Source organism: Pantherophis guttatus, chromosome 2 (genome assembly GCF_059756535.1).
Source record: "Pantherophis guttatus breed Tessera chromosome 2, ASM5975653v1, whole genome shotgun sequence".
Taxonomy (NCBI): Eukaryota; Metazoa; Chordata; class Lepidosauria; order Squamata; family Colubridae; genus Pantherophis; species Pantherophis guttatus.
This window is the reverse complement of record NC_142064.1, coordinates 140398759-140415249: the sequence shown is the minus strand read 5'-3', so window position 1 is coordinate 140415249 and position 16491 is coordinate 140398759. Positions and strand designations below refer to the sequence as shown.

General features: G+C 41.1%; 1 protein-coding gene across 1 annotated transcript; it reads left to right on the top strand.

Annotated features, from left to right (window-relative positions):
- The first annotated feature begins 1753 nt into the window (after nucleotides 1–1753).
- On the top strand, nucleotides 1754–15978 carry LOC117662803 (transmembrane protease serine 12-like). Its single transcript, XM_034412442.3, has 5 exons — nucleotides 1754–1856; nucleotides 3511–3712; nucleotides 9470–9735; nucleotides 14219–14361; nucleotides 15618–15978. Exons 1-5 carry the CDS (start codon nucleotides 1754–1756, stop codon nucleotides 15858–15860), a joined length of 957 nt encoding a protein of 318 aa, XP_034268333.2. The 3' UTR covers nucleotides 15861–15978.
- Nucleotides 15979–16491: the final 513 nt, after the last annotated feature.

Genomic DNA, 16491 nt, shown 5'->3' with positions numbered 1-16491 from the left:
TGCAGTAGAGGAAGTTCATGAGCTTTATCATTGTGTTCAATCTGAAATCAACAGAATATACAAGAAAGATGAGCTGAACATGCAAGTAAAACGAGTTGCTTATGGTTGGAGATGGAATGCCAAAAATAAAAAGTGAGGAAAACATACAAATAAATAACAAAAAACAGGAGAACAACTTATTAGTTGCTGTGAATCCAATGATTTCTTCATTGCTAACAGTCTTCAAGCAATCAAAACAATGCCTACTGCATATACTTGAATTTCTGATAAAGTACACAGAAATAACTGATTGTGAGATCAAAGAGCTCAGCAAAGATATGGCTATGGGCTGGTTATTGAACAGATCATAAACTATTCTTGTGCCAGTTCTATGTTCAACTAAAATAGAAGAAGAAAGCTAGTAGTTTCCACAATAATAAGTTTTGGTTGAGCATATACCTTCCACTTTCCAGCACAATACCAAGAATAATTTAAAATCCTAAATCTCTGTGAAAGGGAACCAGTGAAATGAAATTTTAAAAAATTAAGGATGACTGTGAAGAGACACTTCCAAAGACGGATAAACAAAAGTAAGCAAACAGGATGTCAGAACAATGGAAATTGCCAAGAAGAAAAGGCAAAGCCAAGAAAAAAAATATATCAAAATTTCAGACAGCTGTTATAAAAGACAAAGGGCAGTATTACAACATCATTTATAAATACGTTGAAGATAGAAACAGTCATTGGAGAAAAAAGGAAGGTCTTACAAAAGCCTCCATAAGATTCCAATCTCAAATTGAGATGCTAAAGGACATTAATGGGCAAAAAGTTCTAATTCAAGAAAAGCAATGAACAAATATCCAAAATAATTTAGACTATATCCCCTAAGAACTTCTAGTACTAGATTAAGATGCCACTTGAACATGTGTGAAGCTTCATCATTTCCATCTTCCCTAGCTTTCTGCCCTCTGAACACTTGGCTTACAATTCCCATCACTCCCGTGGGGCAGGTCTGATTAAAGACCAGCTCAGGGAACGAAAAGCCAGTTTATCTCTGCTGCCTTGAAGGGAGATGTAAAGAGCAGATTTCTCCATATTCTCTGTACACTGGCTATGTATGGCAACTATGGAAAGCTTGCAGTTAGTTATTTTTCTACTCTAGAATTTTGTGTGTGTGTGTATGCATGAGGGTAAATATGTGTGTGCATGTATGTGTAGATCTATATAGATCTATCAATCTTTCATCTGTCAATCTTTCATCTATCTATAATCATCTATCATCATTACTATCATTTTTCCATCTATCAATCATCTGTCAATCTTATCCATCAATCATCTGTCTGTCTGTCTGTCTATCTGTCATCTATCTATCTATCTATATCACCAATCTATCATCTATCAATCTGTCAATCTATCATCTATTCATCCATCCATCCATCATCTGTCAATCTATCATCATTAATCTATCATTAATCTACCTGCCTGCCTGCCTGCTCGCTCGCTCCCTCTCCCCACTTCTCCCTCTCCCATCATCTAGAAACAGCGAACCATCTTACTTCCTCCGCTCCACCCGATAGTGGGACTGGCGATCGCGATTCCTCCTTCCACCCACCCACCCACTCCTCCATTCGATCCAACTGGCCTCCCGTTGCCGCGTCGCAAAGGCCATTCCAGGCGGAGCCCGCGGCCGCCTCCCCGCCGTTGGGCATCCTTTCCTGCCGGGAAGCAGGGCGAGCGAGGCGGGCGTCTTTTTCCTTTCTGGTCCGGACCGACGATGCAGAGGCGGTTTTGCGCGCCGCTCTCTTCCTTATTCCCGCTGCTTTTTCTGTTGAGCGAAACCCCGCCCAAAGCCCTGTCCTCTGTGATCCCTACAACCGGTAAGGCCGCCTCTCCACCCGAGAGCTCGACGCGCCGAAGGCGCAAGGCCCAACCGCTCCCGCCCTCAAGCCGCGGAGGGCACGTGGGCCGCGCCGCTGGCCTTCCCCAGAGAACTACAACTCCCGACAACCTCTCCTTTACAAGAGCGCCTCGCGGTCGGCGTCTAAATCTCACTCCAGGTGCAACTCCGCAAAGCGGGGATTGGAAATCCCGCCCCCTTTTTTAAAAAAACGTGGAGTGGGAGGTTTCTTCGCCTTCGAAAGTAGCTGATCGTTGCAAACGTCCATAACGGCTGTCCTGGGCAGGGTGGCAGTGGGTGCCCTGGAGATTTCCTCAGAAATCCCGACCAAGAAGAAACAGAGCAGAAAGAAGTAGAAGCTCTGGCGGATATGAAGGGATGTTTGCAGGCATATGGATAGGAAAATGTGGGTGGGGAGACTAAATAGAAAGTAAGGCATCTGAAATAAGGAACACGCGCGGGATGGGGGAGGAGGAGGAGGCGGAGGTGTATTTCACGTTGCCTGTATTTTGAACACATCAATCAGAATAGAGATGGAAGGGATCTTTTGAGGTCTTCTAGTCCAGCCCCCTGTTCAAACAGGAGAACCTATGCCATTTCAGATAAGTGACTGTCTAGTCTCTTCTTAAAAATCTCCTGTGATGGAGCACCCACAATTTCTGATGGCAGACTCCCAGGGGGGGGAGGGGCCTTAGCTAGCCTTGGTTAACCTGGTTAATTAACCTAGCCTTGGTTAGCCTGGTTAATTGTCTTCGCTGTTCTGAAGTTGCTCCTTAATTCCAGGTTGCTTCTCTCCTTGATTAGTTTCCATCCATTGTTTTTTGTCCTGCCCTCTGGTGCTTTGGAAAATAAGTTGACTCCTTTGTGGTAGCCCCACCTCAAATATTGGAATACTGCTGTAGGAAGTTAGCACCCACCCTTTTCCTAGAAGAATGAAATATTTTAGGAAATATTAAAAAAGGCAGAATATTATATTTCCCCGGTTGAGAAATGGGAGAAGCATGTTTTAAAGACGAAGCAGCTCACACCTTCTTGCTCCCCCCCCCTACCCTTTGTCAATGGGCCAGAGGCAGAAACTCAATTCCCTCCCATCTTTGTCAATGGACCATCATCTGCAACATAATAGGACCCATCTAGCAACAGAAACTCACTACATGGCACCTGGGAAGATTACATCAGCCAGCAAGGCTAGCTAAGACCACCACCCCCTGGGAGTCTGACAATCAGAATACTCTTTCTGGGCCCCAGGAAGTTCAAAGCCAGAGAGGGCATAAAACCCGGGGACTCGCTGCATCTAGTCCCTTTTCTGTTCAGGAATTCAAACCATGTGATCCTGTCCACCATTAAATCATCTTTCCAAGCAGTCTCCGTGTTTCCAGTGTCTTTTTTCCCCACTTGGAGCTGAACCCAGAAGGATATTTCTTCTAACATTGCTATCATGTCACCCCTCCACATCAGAATATCATCAACATCAGACTTGCCTCTGGTTTAAAATAAAAGCTGGCTGCGCCCATATTGCGCAACCATCATCTACTTAATCGCTCTTCGCGCCGATTTCAAACTTGCCGTTGCTTGTCAAGGAATTTATGTCTGTGGAGGAATCCTTAAAACAGGCACTGTTTTTTGCCTCCTAGATTGCGGAACAAGGCCAGTTGTGGATAACATAGTAACAGGGACACGAATTGTTGGTGGACTTGATGCTCAGCTTGGCGGGTGGCCATGGCAAGTTAGTCTTGAGCTTTATCGTTTCGGTAAAGGATTTGTTCATGCTTGTGGTGGATCATTAATTAATCACAACTCGGTGTTGACAGCTTCACACTGCATTAAAGAATGGACGTATGTATTCTCTTCCGTTTTAAAACTACTCTTATCAGTATAGAAGGGGAAAAAAGGCTTGGTTTGCCTGTACAGTATTGGCTGAATTTAGAAATATATTTTTGAATCGATCTTGACTTCCTGAACTTGTAATAAAACATTAGTGTTACTAAAATATATGTTGCTGTCATTAACTTTTATTATCCCAAATCGGTCCACAATGAGGTTAGGTGAGAAATAGCTCTGCAGAGCACTACATTAAAATGCTTACCTAAATGGGCAGCTTTTGCTTATGTGATTTTTAGTTAATTCTGTCATACTATAGGTATGAACAAAAGCGATATCAGTCTATGATAGTAAGACTACAGCTGAGTAAAGTCAAAATGGGTAGGGAAAAATAAAGCAGCCTACAAAAATATTACTGAAAGAAATATAGAGGAAGGAAGCTAAAGGTAGATGAGCTGCAAACTGAAGTTAATAAGTATATAGCTGGAAGAGACCTTGGAAGTCTTCTAGTCCAATCCCCTGCTCAAGTTAAAGAGCAAAAAAGAGAGTAGCTTGAAGGAATAAAAAAATCTGTTAGGGTCAGTATCCAGAACCAAAAGTAAGAGATCTCAGAAGCAAAGTACCTGAGAGGACTGGAAGAAACCGGATTTAAGAAAAAAGAAAATTAGGCAGATCTAGGTAGCAGTTGAAAAGGAAGGTTGAGACTAGCATATTTTTATTTATTTTTATCCCACCTTTATTATTTTTATAAGCAACTCAGTGAATATACCTAATACAGGTAGTTCTCGATTTACAACCATAATTGAGCCCAAACTTTCAGTTGTTAAGTGAGATATTTGTTAAGTGAGTTTTCCCCCATTTTACAACCTTTCTTGCCTCAGTTGTTAAGTGAATCATTGCAGTTGATAAGTTAGTAACACAGATGTTAAGTGAATCTGGCTTTGCTTGTCAGAAAGTCGCAAAATGACCTGGAGACACAGCAACGGTCATAAATATGAACCAATTGTCAAGCAATTGATCACAAGATCATGGAGATGCTGCAAAGGCTGTAACTGGAAAACGGTTGCAAGTTGCATTTTAAAGTGCTGTTCTAACTTTGAATGGTCACTAAATGAACTGTTGTAAGTAGAGGACTACCTGTATTCCTTCTTCTTCCTATTTTCCCCACAACAACCCTGTAAGGTGAGTTGGGTTGACAGTGCATGACTGACCCAAAATCACAAAGCTGGCTTTCATGCCTAAACTAGGATTATAACTGTTTACTCAATTATATTTAGCTGACATTCTATTTTGGAGCTTCTGATGAATCTTAAATTGGGTTCCATTTGTGTGAACTGTGAGTTTTATGTCAGATTTCCACTTACAAATAAATTTGTCTTTAAAAAACCTTATGTTTTGTTTTTTGTTTTTCCAAAGTGGAGAAATAATCTCTTCATTCATGGTTAATGGGTTAGAGCAGAGATGTCAAACTGGATTTCTTTGAGGGCCAGATTAGCATTGTAGTTCTCCACAGGCGGGGGAGGGGCAGGGAGTGGGGGGTGGAGACGGGACAGACACCTCCTACAGCACTCTGCCAGTGAAAATGGGGCACACCCTCTGCCTCATTTTCGGCCTGAACAGCCTCCTGCAACATTTTACCAGTCAAAACGGGACATGGGTGGCAGCGTGCAGTCCCCTGCGCCTCGTTTTCACTCTCCATGGCTTCCAGCAGCACTCTACTGGCCAAAAACAGGCTGTGCCAAAGCCTCCCGAGGCCTCCATGCGGCCTGTTTTTGGCCGGCAGAGTACTGCAGAAGGCTGAAAATAAGCCACACGGGGGCCACATGTGGCCTGTTTTGGCTGGCAGAGGCACCGCGAGTCGGTCCTTTGATGTTTCCAGGCCAGCACCACGGGCCAGATTTAAGCACCCCACAGACCTTGAGTTTGACACCCCTGGATTAGAGATTGTGGCCTTTGTACTTGAGTAGTAAATTCTTTTCTAATATAACAGTAAACATGTTTACTCCCGTCAAAATTATTATTTCCAAATATAATTTTTGTGAGGTCTGAAGAACAAGAATGTATGAAATGAGACTTTGGTTGGGGTTCCAGAAACTTTAATTGTACACTTGGGATTTTTAATACTAAATGTAGCAAACATTAGACTCCTTATGTAATTTTCCCCAGTTACAAAAAGGAGCCCATAAAGCCAATTTGTTTAGCCTATGCCATGACATACATGGACTAGCAATATAAATTAATATTTCAACTAGACTATTAGAACCTAATAAAGTATACATGTTAAAAAGCATAAAGCCCAAAATAGTTGTTGATTCAGGATCATAGGTTTAAATTATTGATTTTTTGGGTGCTGGCATTAGTACTTTAAGCTATGAGTCAATGGCTGATCTTTCATGTTTTTCTATCTTAATTTAATCCTAGTTCCATTTAATAATGAATAGAGTTTAGACAAAACTGGCAATCAATGTTCTGATGTAGGAGAAGGAGCGCAGAACCTGGGGGCAGAGTCAAGAGAGGAATCGACCTAGAATCTCTACACAGCCACAAATGGTCTAAATTTACCACATCCCCCTTGAATTCCAAGGATTCTTAATGCCACACAAGTGCTAAGCATTAGTTGAGTAGATTCTTGCATAGGCCTGAGTAGTAATAAATCAGTTTGATTGGAACTTCACATGTGGTGCTAACATTTTTGTGCCTGACATCTGCTGGATGATATTGATGTTGCTGTATTTCTTCACTAGTAGGCTATTAGGAGATTTCAGATGGGAGTGGGATTCTTAAAATGACATTTTAAAACCATTGTCAGCAGCTTGAGTTTGATTTGATCTGACCATCATGATCGTGTTTTGTTAATTAGCGTAATCAGAGACATTTTCCTTTAGCATTCCATAGTGGGTGTTTTCTTCTCATTCATATTGGAAGCATGGCTAGATGATTTTGAAATTGTGCCTGTAAGAGGATATTGTTCTGGACCTTCATTAGTCCAGAGACCATGTACATCTGGCACCTCTGCCTTCTTCCCATATGGTCAAATCAAGCTAAACTTCCTTTCTTTTTGGTTCTATCATCTTTTCCATTTCTTTTTCTCTTCCTCATAGCTTGCTACTGCCATGATTAGTGCCAGGGATAATCCATCTAGATCAGGGGTGTGAAACTCAAGTCCTGTGGGCTGAATCCGGCCTGCAATGTGGTTGCCTCTGGCTGGTGGGCTGGAAAATGTAAGGGACCAGTCTGCATCGCTTCGGTCCGGTCTATCCATCAGAAAGAGGAAACAGTGTGGCTTTGGCCCGGTTTATCCAATGCGAAGAGGAAACATACCAGCAGTTTGGGGAGTGGCATCAAGCTGGCCACGTCAACCCAGTCAGCCACACCCACCCAGTTGAAATTGAGTTTGACACCCCTGATCTAGATAAAAAAGTAATGAAAAATTACACACTGGTGCTTCTCACTTGGCACAACCTACAGGAGAAACAAGTAGGAGAGGAGATGGTGCCCTGCTCTTCAGATGCTACATCTTAGGCAGAGGCTTGAATTGTTACTATGAGGAGAAGCAGTGGTGGGTTCCTCCCGGTTCCGCCAAGCCGGTAGCGGTGACAATATGACGTCACCAAACCGGTTCTGCCCCCCACCCCCACCCCCCCGCGTTATTCTTACCTTTTATTTGGCCCCCACCCCCAATCTATTGCTACCTCCTGAGTCCCAGCTGATGGCTAGAGGGGAAAAAATTGTTTAAAGTCTTGCCGCGGGGCTTCAAAGGGCCGCCCTACAGCTGATCAGTGTTAAAAGAAAACAAATGAGTAGACCGGTGCCTGCAAAAATAAATGAGTAGATCAGTGCCTGCAAAAAATACATGAGTAGATCAGTGCCTGCAAAAATAAATGGGTAGATCGTACCTCTGCTAAATCCTAAATAATTGTCACATGACCATCAAGCCACACCCATAAAATAAGCCACGCCCACAGAACCGGTAGTAAAAAAATTTAGAACCCACCCCTGAGGAGAAGCGTCAGGTCACCAAATGGAGGAGGAACATCCAGGCCCCCCACTTTTTTCAGCTTGTGATTTATTTTAAATGCTTCATTTCAGAATCACTCAGGGAGGTGAGGGAGTTATCGCAAAAAAGGAGAAGGCAAATAGTCCCTGGATTAACCAAGCTTTTTCAAAAATCAGACGTCTTGCAGCTGTTCAGGAGGCCTGAAAGAATCGGAAACAAATCCTTCCCCCATGGATCTCAGCAGCAGAGATCTTCCCAGGAACTACCAGTCTGACGCCATATATTTCTCCCCAACAAAGAGGATGGTGTCCACATAGCATCTACTGTCAAGAGCTCCCTCTAAAAGCCAATTTTGAATCTCTTTCTTTTACTTATTCAGTTTTATTTTTATTTCCTGTGTCTGTTTTCACACCTGCATCATTATCCATTTATCAGTATTTTATTTTTATTCTTATTCTTCATTTTATTCTACTTCTTTCCTGCTGGGGAATCTGGGCTGATATTTTGAATTCATGATGGTTAGGCTGCATAAATTTTATTTTTAACCACCGGGCAGAATGTCTTTTGTCTCTGTATTAACTATCCATCTGCCATTGCCAGAGGAGCATAACAACAAAAAAAAGGACATTGAAACTAATTCAAGGAAGACTGAAAAAGACCAAAAATATATCTAAAAATCAGTGCAAGAAATGCTCTGAGAAAGGGGCTAAATATCTTAAATGATCTACTATAGAAGATTATGTACAGCGAGAGAGAGAGGGGAGAGGCAGACAGAGAAAGCACAAGAAAATGGATGCAAACTTTAAGGTCACAACACAAGTATGGGAAAAATTATGGAACAAATCTATATAATTTAGCCCAAGTTACAACTGAGAAAACTGGTGTGCTTTAATGCTTTATACATTGTATAAAATTCCCAAAATAGACAAATGCATCAATAATTGCCAAATTTAGTAATACATGCTGAAAATGTCATAAGGGATAAGAAGGGATGATTAACCATATATAGTGGCCATGTAAAAAAAAAATCCCAAGTGCAGTACATGGAAATACTATTCACAGTACTATGAATCACATTTTTTTAAGTAGCCATAATTCCAAGACATTATAAAACAAAAAAATCACAATTTTCTAAGATACATTTTAACAGCAAAATTAACAGCATACGGAACAGTTTGGTAAGCAAAAATAGCTTTCAAATGCTGTATATTCCATATGATACAGCACACCAGATATAAACATCTAAAGTGTTTTAAAAGTAAAAAGAATTTGACCAAAAAAAAATCAAAATAAGAAATACATGAAAATGTATAAATGTTATATACCACTCAGAGTATAGCAAAGAGGAAATTAGAAATTAAATATTTACCTAAAATGTTTTTAATTCTGTTCCTGTTTAATCCCTTTTTGATATTCTTAAATGCCAAAATAGTGGAGACTTTGACACTCAGTTCAGATATTAAAAAAGCTCTAAAATCCTTTTTTTAAACTGTAAAAATAATTTAATGTGTTCTATTTTTTATGATTAATCTTCCATCAATTACTTACTGGGACTGTTTACTTCAGTAACAACTTTGTCCACTTATTGATACTATATCTCTGCATTACTTATTTTTCCCTTTGCTTGTTCATTGTCTCTTTATCTAAAAAAGATTGATAAAAATACTTTTGTAAAAGGTAAGTAAAAGTGTGCAAATTTCAGGGTCTAGGAAGCTACCATACAATTCTACAGCCAGCTCACATTGATTTCTACAGAGGGCTTTATTCTGTTCTAGGGTCGCTTCGTTTTGGAGAGCTGTGATTGGATTGCATCATATTTCTAGATACCACGTCCATACCAAAGCGAGCCGGATCAGGGCTATCATTATGCATCCCAGTTTTAACAAGATTACCTATGAGAATGACATTGCCTTGTTCAAACTGATGGAGTCTATCAAATTCAATCAATATATCCAGCCCATCTGTATACCTGATGTTCCTGTTGCTCTAAATGATGAGATGCCATGTTTTATAACTGGATGGGGACAGACAACAGAAAAAGGTGAATTTTTATTTTCCCCTTTCCATTGGTCTATTAAAAATGAGAAAGTTGGATTGAAACCTGAATGTTCCTTTTTGGTGGTGGATGGAAATTATCCAGGAATGAGGTACCACTCCCCTTTGATTTAAAGACAAATTAGACATTCTTAGGACGAGCAGTCAGAGTGCAGCTGAAACCATTAATTGGTGGATGATATATTTGGGGAGTTGCACAAAATGTGTCTTATTCCTAGCTGGGGATAAACACACTGCCAGATGTCTGGCTGATCTGTTCCACAAGCCTCAGATTCCCAATGAACTGAGAGACAGATTAGAGAAATCCAGAGGGTTCTTGTAGGTTAAATAGGATAAGACTAGTGCACTTTGCCCCTCTCGCTTGCTCTGCATTGCCGTGGGCCCAGCTCGCCTATCATTTTCTTGTCTTTTGAAGTAGACTAAGTCCAGAAACAGGCCCGGCATGGATTCCAGGAATACTTTTTATTGTAGCAAAGCGGAACAGCAGAATATTGAAAGCCTGTCAAGTTCCTTTCTGCCCCATCTTAAATTGAACAACATAGGGTGGGATTATTTATAGTTTCCTCCTCACGCTTCCCTCTTTTTTAGGACTGCAATTTTCCCCTGCAAATTCTCCTTGGTGGCTCATTCCTTCCTTCCCTATGCACAAGGTCAGCTCTACTCTTCATTACACTTCCTTCCCAAGACTTTTCTTTACCTATGTGCTGCTGTCCCACCATGCTTTAATTCAACACAGCAGGCCAAACATGTTTCTACTGTTCCCCCAGATCTCAACCATGCATCACAGACCTTCCTGAACCATGCATCACTGTCAGCTTGTTGCTAAATGTATCCAAATGGCTTGCTTACCCTTCTCTCCACCTTCCTATGCCTTCCACTCGTATACTTTCCTTTAGTCTCCATCACTGGTGACCTTACTTCTTTCCACATTCTCCTGATTCTGGGGCACATCTCTGCCTAGAACACACCTGTCTGGACAAAACACATACAGTTCCAGATCTTTGTTGTGTACATAACAAACATGTTGGTCCAGGCATAGACCATTCAAAATTCTTTGCGTAAACCTGGGCTGTCAAACTCGCGGACCAGATGCAGAGGTGAGCTTCAGCCGGTTCACACCGGTTTGGGTGAACTGGTTGTTAACTTTTTGCCCAGTTCAGAGAACCGGCTAATCCCATCTCTGGCTGGCCCCGCCCGTCCCTCCCAGTTGTCCCCCTGGGGCCCATTTTGGCTTCCAGGGTGGTGCAGGAGGACTTCCAGGCCCAAAACCCCTGCTCTAGGGATTGGGAATGGGGATTTTGCATGATCATCACTGTGAAGTGAGTTGGGAATGGGGATTTTGCATTATGATTGCTCATAAGTAAGTAGGAATCAGTAAAAATGGAATGGAAAAATCTATATGTAGATCAGCGTTTTTCAGCGTTTTCTTGGCAAGTTTAAGATGGGTGAACTTCATGCTGCCTGGGGAATTCTGGGAATTGAAGTCCATGCACCTTAAAGTTGCCAAAGTTGAGAAGCATGGGTCTACACTAGATTTTAGGATTTTCCATTCCTGTTTTATTTAGAGTTTGGTGCAATTAAATAAATCAGTTGTGATTTCATTAACAAATAGTGATTAAAGCGATATGAACCATTACTGGGCTTTTTGTGAGAAACTGAAATTAAAAGTTGATCTGGGCTTTGATGATTAAATAAGGGATTATGGAAATAATGTAAACAAATGTTAATCTAAGAGTAAGAGTTTGATATATTTTTTTACTTATATCTGTTCCAAAGGAAGTTGGAAGTCATTCTTTTCAGTTTTCCTTCTTTTCCTCTTTCTTTACACTTTCACTCTTTTTAATTCCTGAGCCTTTTCTTTTTTGAAATCTGTTTTTTATTTGCTTATCCCTTAGCGTTGTATTTTTTTGATGTATGAAGGATCAAATACTCAGCCATTATAATTCTACATTCCTTATTTACAGAAGTCATATCAAAATTTAGAATGAAATCCATTTCATATAATGCAGGCTTTGAGTTCCTCTAACCAAAAAGTGTTTATCGATAGAAGAGAATATTTATAGCTTAGAGTTGAACTGTGGGTTCCTTGGTTCTCTCTGAGCTTGATGGTTTTCTTGCAGATATTTCATTACCAAACTACAGTAGGTAACATCATCAGTACTGGAGTTTTGATTGGTGCTGGGTCTCTACAGCCTCAGGCAGAGAAGGGCTATTCTGCACCCCTCCCTCAAATGTTCTTTAAAATACAGAGTTTCCCAGCATTCCTTTAGGAACCTCCAACATGCAAACTGTGGTTACTCATCCTAAAATGAATCCTCTTTACCTGGAGCTTCAAAATTTGCTGTTTGCTGGGGAGGTGTGTAGGTAAAAGTCAGTCCACATTTAGTGTACATCTGACTTTGGGAATATTTCTTCATAACCAAACAAAAGTGTATTTTCTGTGCAGTTCACACCCCTTGCTCGCTGAATCTGGATGTCATAAATCAAAGCCCACATTTTGTAATTAAACCCCGCGTCCCGTTTTGACTGGCAGAGTGCTGCAGGAGGCTGAATGCTATTCCACCCCATGGCCCGCCCAATCAGCCGGTCATTAGGGCAGAGAACCGGTCGTTAAATTATTTGAATCCCACCACTGGCCAGATGCGTCACGCGCTGGCCACGCCCATGCCCGGTTTAGCAAACGGGAAAAAAGTCACGATATGTCACGTGACAACGACATGATGACTTGACTGACACCCCTGGTGTAGACCTTTAAACAGAATATGCCTAACAGCCCAGCATTTAACAAATGGGGAACAATGTTCCTCCCTATTGCAGGTTTTATCCTGGGATTGCAGAGCAGCTATAACTATTGATGAATAAATTGAGTGATGAAACGTATGGCAGATGAACACAACTGACTCCTTCAGACATTTTTCCTTGGTCACTCATATGTAAGAGTTGCTAATGAGCTTTGTGCCCTATAATCATTCTACTGCTTGATCATTCTGTCCTAATTTTTTCCATAAGGATAAAATATTGTTTCAATACTTCACTCCTGCCTAAAATGGTTTTGTTTTTTTTCATATTAACTGATATATTTACTCTCCTTTTTACAAACCTTTTAACCATTAATTCTATATTCAAAAAACTGCTTCTCCTGCCAGAATCAATTTTCTGTTATAAATATTGAAAGAAGGGAACATCTGTAGTCTTATATTTTTCTACAGTTCGTTTCTACCTGTTTATATCTTTCATGAGACAGGAACACCTGAATTCGTATTTTAAAAAATGATGCAACTTTTAACCATGTTGTTTTTCTGTGATCATATCAGTAACACCTTTCTTGCTTCGCTAAGTTAACTGATTGCTCAGCTCACATGCATAATCATTGATGCTATGAAGGACAGGTTGCTTAACATTGGTCCCAGTATTCATTGTTTTTCATTTCATTGCACTACTATACCTCAATACTGCCTAAACCAGTGGTGGGTTGCTCCTGGTTCGCACTGGTTCGTAAGAACCAGTATTAAAATTTGTAGTAGTTCGGAGAACCGGTAATAACATTGGCTGGCCATGCCCCTGAACCGGTCCCTGGCCCGGTTGCTGCTTGCTTACCCTGCCTACCTCATCAGAGGCTTTTTTTTTTTTTTTTTTACTTTTAAAAGCATTTTTTCTACAATCTCTTCGGCCGAAAAAATGCTTTTAAAAGTAAAAAAAAAAAAAGCCTCTGATGATCCCGCCATTCAGCTGGGATCATCAGAGGCTTCTAAAAGCATTTTTTCTACAACCTGTTCGGCCGAAGAGGTTGTAGGAAAAAAATGCCTTTAAAAGCCTCTGGTGATCCCAGCTGAGTTCCAGCTGAGTTCCCTGATCATCAGAGGCTTCTAAAAGCATTTGTTTCTGCAACCTCTTAAGTTTGTAGAAAAAATGCTTTTAAAAGTAAGGGAAAAAAAAAAGTTGGCTACACGCACCCAGTCACATTACCCCCCACCAACCCACGCCCACAAAATAAGCCACGCCTACAGACCCGGTAGTAAAAAATTTTAGAACCCACCCCTGGCCTAAACCAGGAGTGTCCAAACTTGGCAACTTTAAGACGTTGGCTGAGGAATTCTGGGAGTTGACATCCAAAAGTCTTAAATTTGCCAAAGTTGGACACCCTTGGCCTAAACAATTCAATGTTTGCCCATTGGAAAAAATGAGAAGGAACTCTGGCAAAAAGATAGCATTGCATTGTAACCTCTCTATTTACCTACTGGCTGTGTTAAGTGCCAAATAAACTTCATTTCATATCCAAATGCTGAAAAAACCTCTAAATTTTTTCTTTGAGCAAGTGACTGGGTAACCAATTGGAAGCAAGGTGCATTCGTGTTGTTAGGTTTAAGATTCTTATAAAGCACCAAGAATAATCTGCACCAACATTTTTCCATTTTTGCCTGAAACAGACATAGGAGTACTTACAGTTTTGTTCTGAATTTTCATCCTAGAGAGAGAGAGAGATGTATTACAAGAAGCACAGGTCGATATTATTCCAATATCAACTTGTAATAAACATGACTGGTATGCAGGGATGGTGAGAGACAACATGCTTTGTGCTGGCTCTGAAAAAGGAGGAATTGATGGTTGTCAGGTAAAAGAGAATTTCATTATTTACTTTTTTGTTTATAAAATGTATTGGCTGCCCATCTTACCACATGGTAACTCTGGGCTGTTTACAATCATAACAGATAGCACTTCGCAATAGCACTTAGACTTATATACCACTTCATAGCGCTTTGCAGCCCTCTCTAAGCAGTTTATAGTGTTTACAGCCTGTTGCCCCCAACAATCTGGGTCCTCATTTTACCGACCTCGGACGGATGGAAGTCAACCTTAAGCCTGAGTGAACCTTAAGCCTGGTGAGATTCAAATTGCCAAATTGCAGGCAACCGGCAGTCAGAAGAAGTAGCCTGCAGTACTGCACTCTAACCACTGCTCCACCACAGATAAAAATTATATATACGAAAAACATAAATAAGTTAATACAAGCCAAATGCTACAGTCCAATTAAAGATGGGGAGGGCATGGGAGCAGAATGGGGGTGGGGAGGTGGGATTTGTTGTTAAACTGTGGCCCACCTCCACTGTGATGCTCCCTCGTTGGAGCCTTAAGCTAACTGGCAGAGCCTGGTTTTAGACTCTCAGGGAAGGTCAGGCGGGTTGGAGCTGACCTTACTCTGGGGATGGGGGGAGATATGTTCTAGAGAGCAGGGGCAATGTTAGAGAAGGCCCTTCTCCTGCACCCCACCAGCTATAATACTTGGGCTGATGGGTGATCAAACATGCCATAAAGTAAGTCCTGTAAAACAATCTTAATTTTCAGAATATTTAAACTTCCTGCCAGGTTTGAAGCTAAGAAGGTTCGTTCAAGGCTGCCTCTCTTAATAGCTGTTTAGCTCATGCCTTCTTGGCAGCTACCATTGGAAGACTGGACTTTCAGAAAAGTACCAGGAGGCCTGCAGTGGAGTTGTCATGTCAGATGTTGAGAGACTGACAGGACTGGTACATTTTGCAGTATAACCAAGGCAAGAATATCCCATTTCTAGGAGGGGGTATCTTACAGAAAAGCTTTTTTTTTTTTTTGGTCAAATCATGGAAGGTATAGCTCACAACTTCTTTGCTGAGAACATACAATGAACCCTAATACTTGGCTCAGCTTAACATACATATCCAGCTAATATTTATACATTAGTGGATTGTGCTATATCAGCCAGTTATGATTTTAAAATCTTGTTAAGCAAAGCATGCCCACGAAGTTAAGTAAATGTGTTAGATTAATAATATGTTTCCCACTAATATCTGAGAGTTCCCTCCACTGATATTTTTTTCTTGGTGTCTTATGTTCCAGGGAGACAGTGGTGGTCCTCTTGCATGCTATATGCCAGATCTCACCAGGTACTATCTGGTAGGGATCAGCAGTTTTGGTTACGGTTGTGGCCGGCCAAGGTTGCCAGGAGTCTATCTGCAAACAGGTTTTTACAGAAAGTGGATACAGTCTCAAGTTATTTTATTCGACAAAGCCATGACTATGAAGGCTCCTTATCTTGTTTTTTTGACTGCAGGATGGATAATTTTCTGCAATGTTTTATGAAAAAAAAAATCTCCCATTGGGTTGGGATATCAGCTTCCCAACTTGTTTCCATGTGTTGCAATATTTATTACTTTTAACTGCTAACAGATGTAATAAAAACATTGCCCATTCACTGCAATTTATTGTGTCTGAACTTTAGACCTGCTACTTCGTCACTGACAACTGTAGTTTGGAGAGAAATTACTTTTTAAGGTTTTTTTTTCTCCTAGTACTGACTTAATATTATAACATTTGATCTTAAGAATTATTACCCTTGCTGCTTCCCCTATGGTAAACTAAACACATATTTTTAATCTATCCAGAGATAGATTTAAAAAAAAAAATCTTCCTGTTTATCTTCCTCCCTGTCTGAGTACCTTAATCCCATGGCCAGATTGTTGTTAGAGTTATCCAGGCTTGGGTTGGGGGGGGGGCATTGGCCCAGACTCAGAGGTGACCCATGGGCACTGTACAGGGGTGGGTTCTACTTACCTTGACTACCGGTTTGCAATGGGAGTGCGCGCTTCTGCGCATGCGCAGATCACCAAATATGATGTCAGGGCAGGTGGGCGGAGCCTCCCGCCCCTTTTACTACCGGTTTGCAAGAACCAGAGAGAACCGTGAGCAACCCACTACTGGCACTGTAGCAATT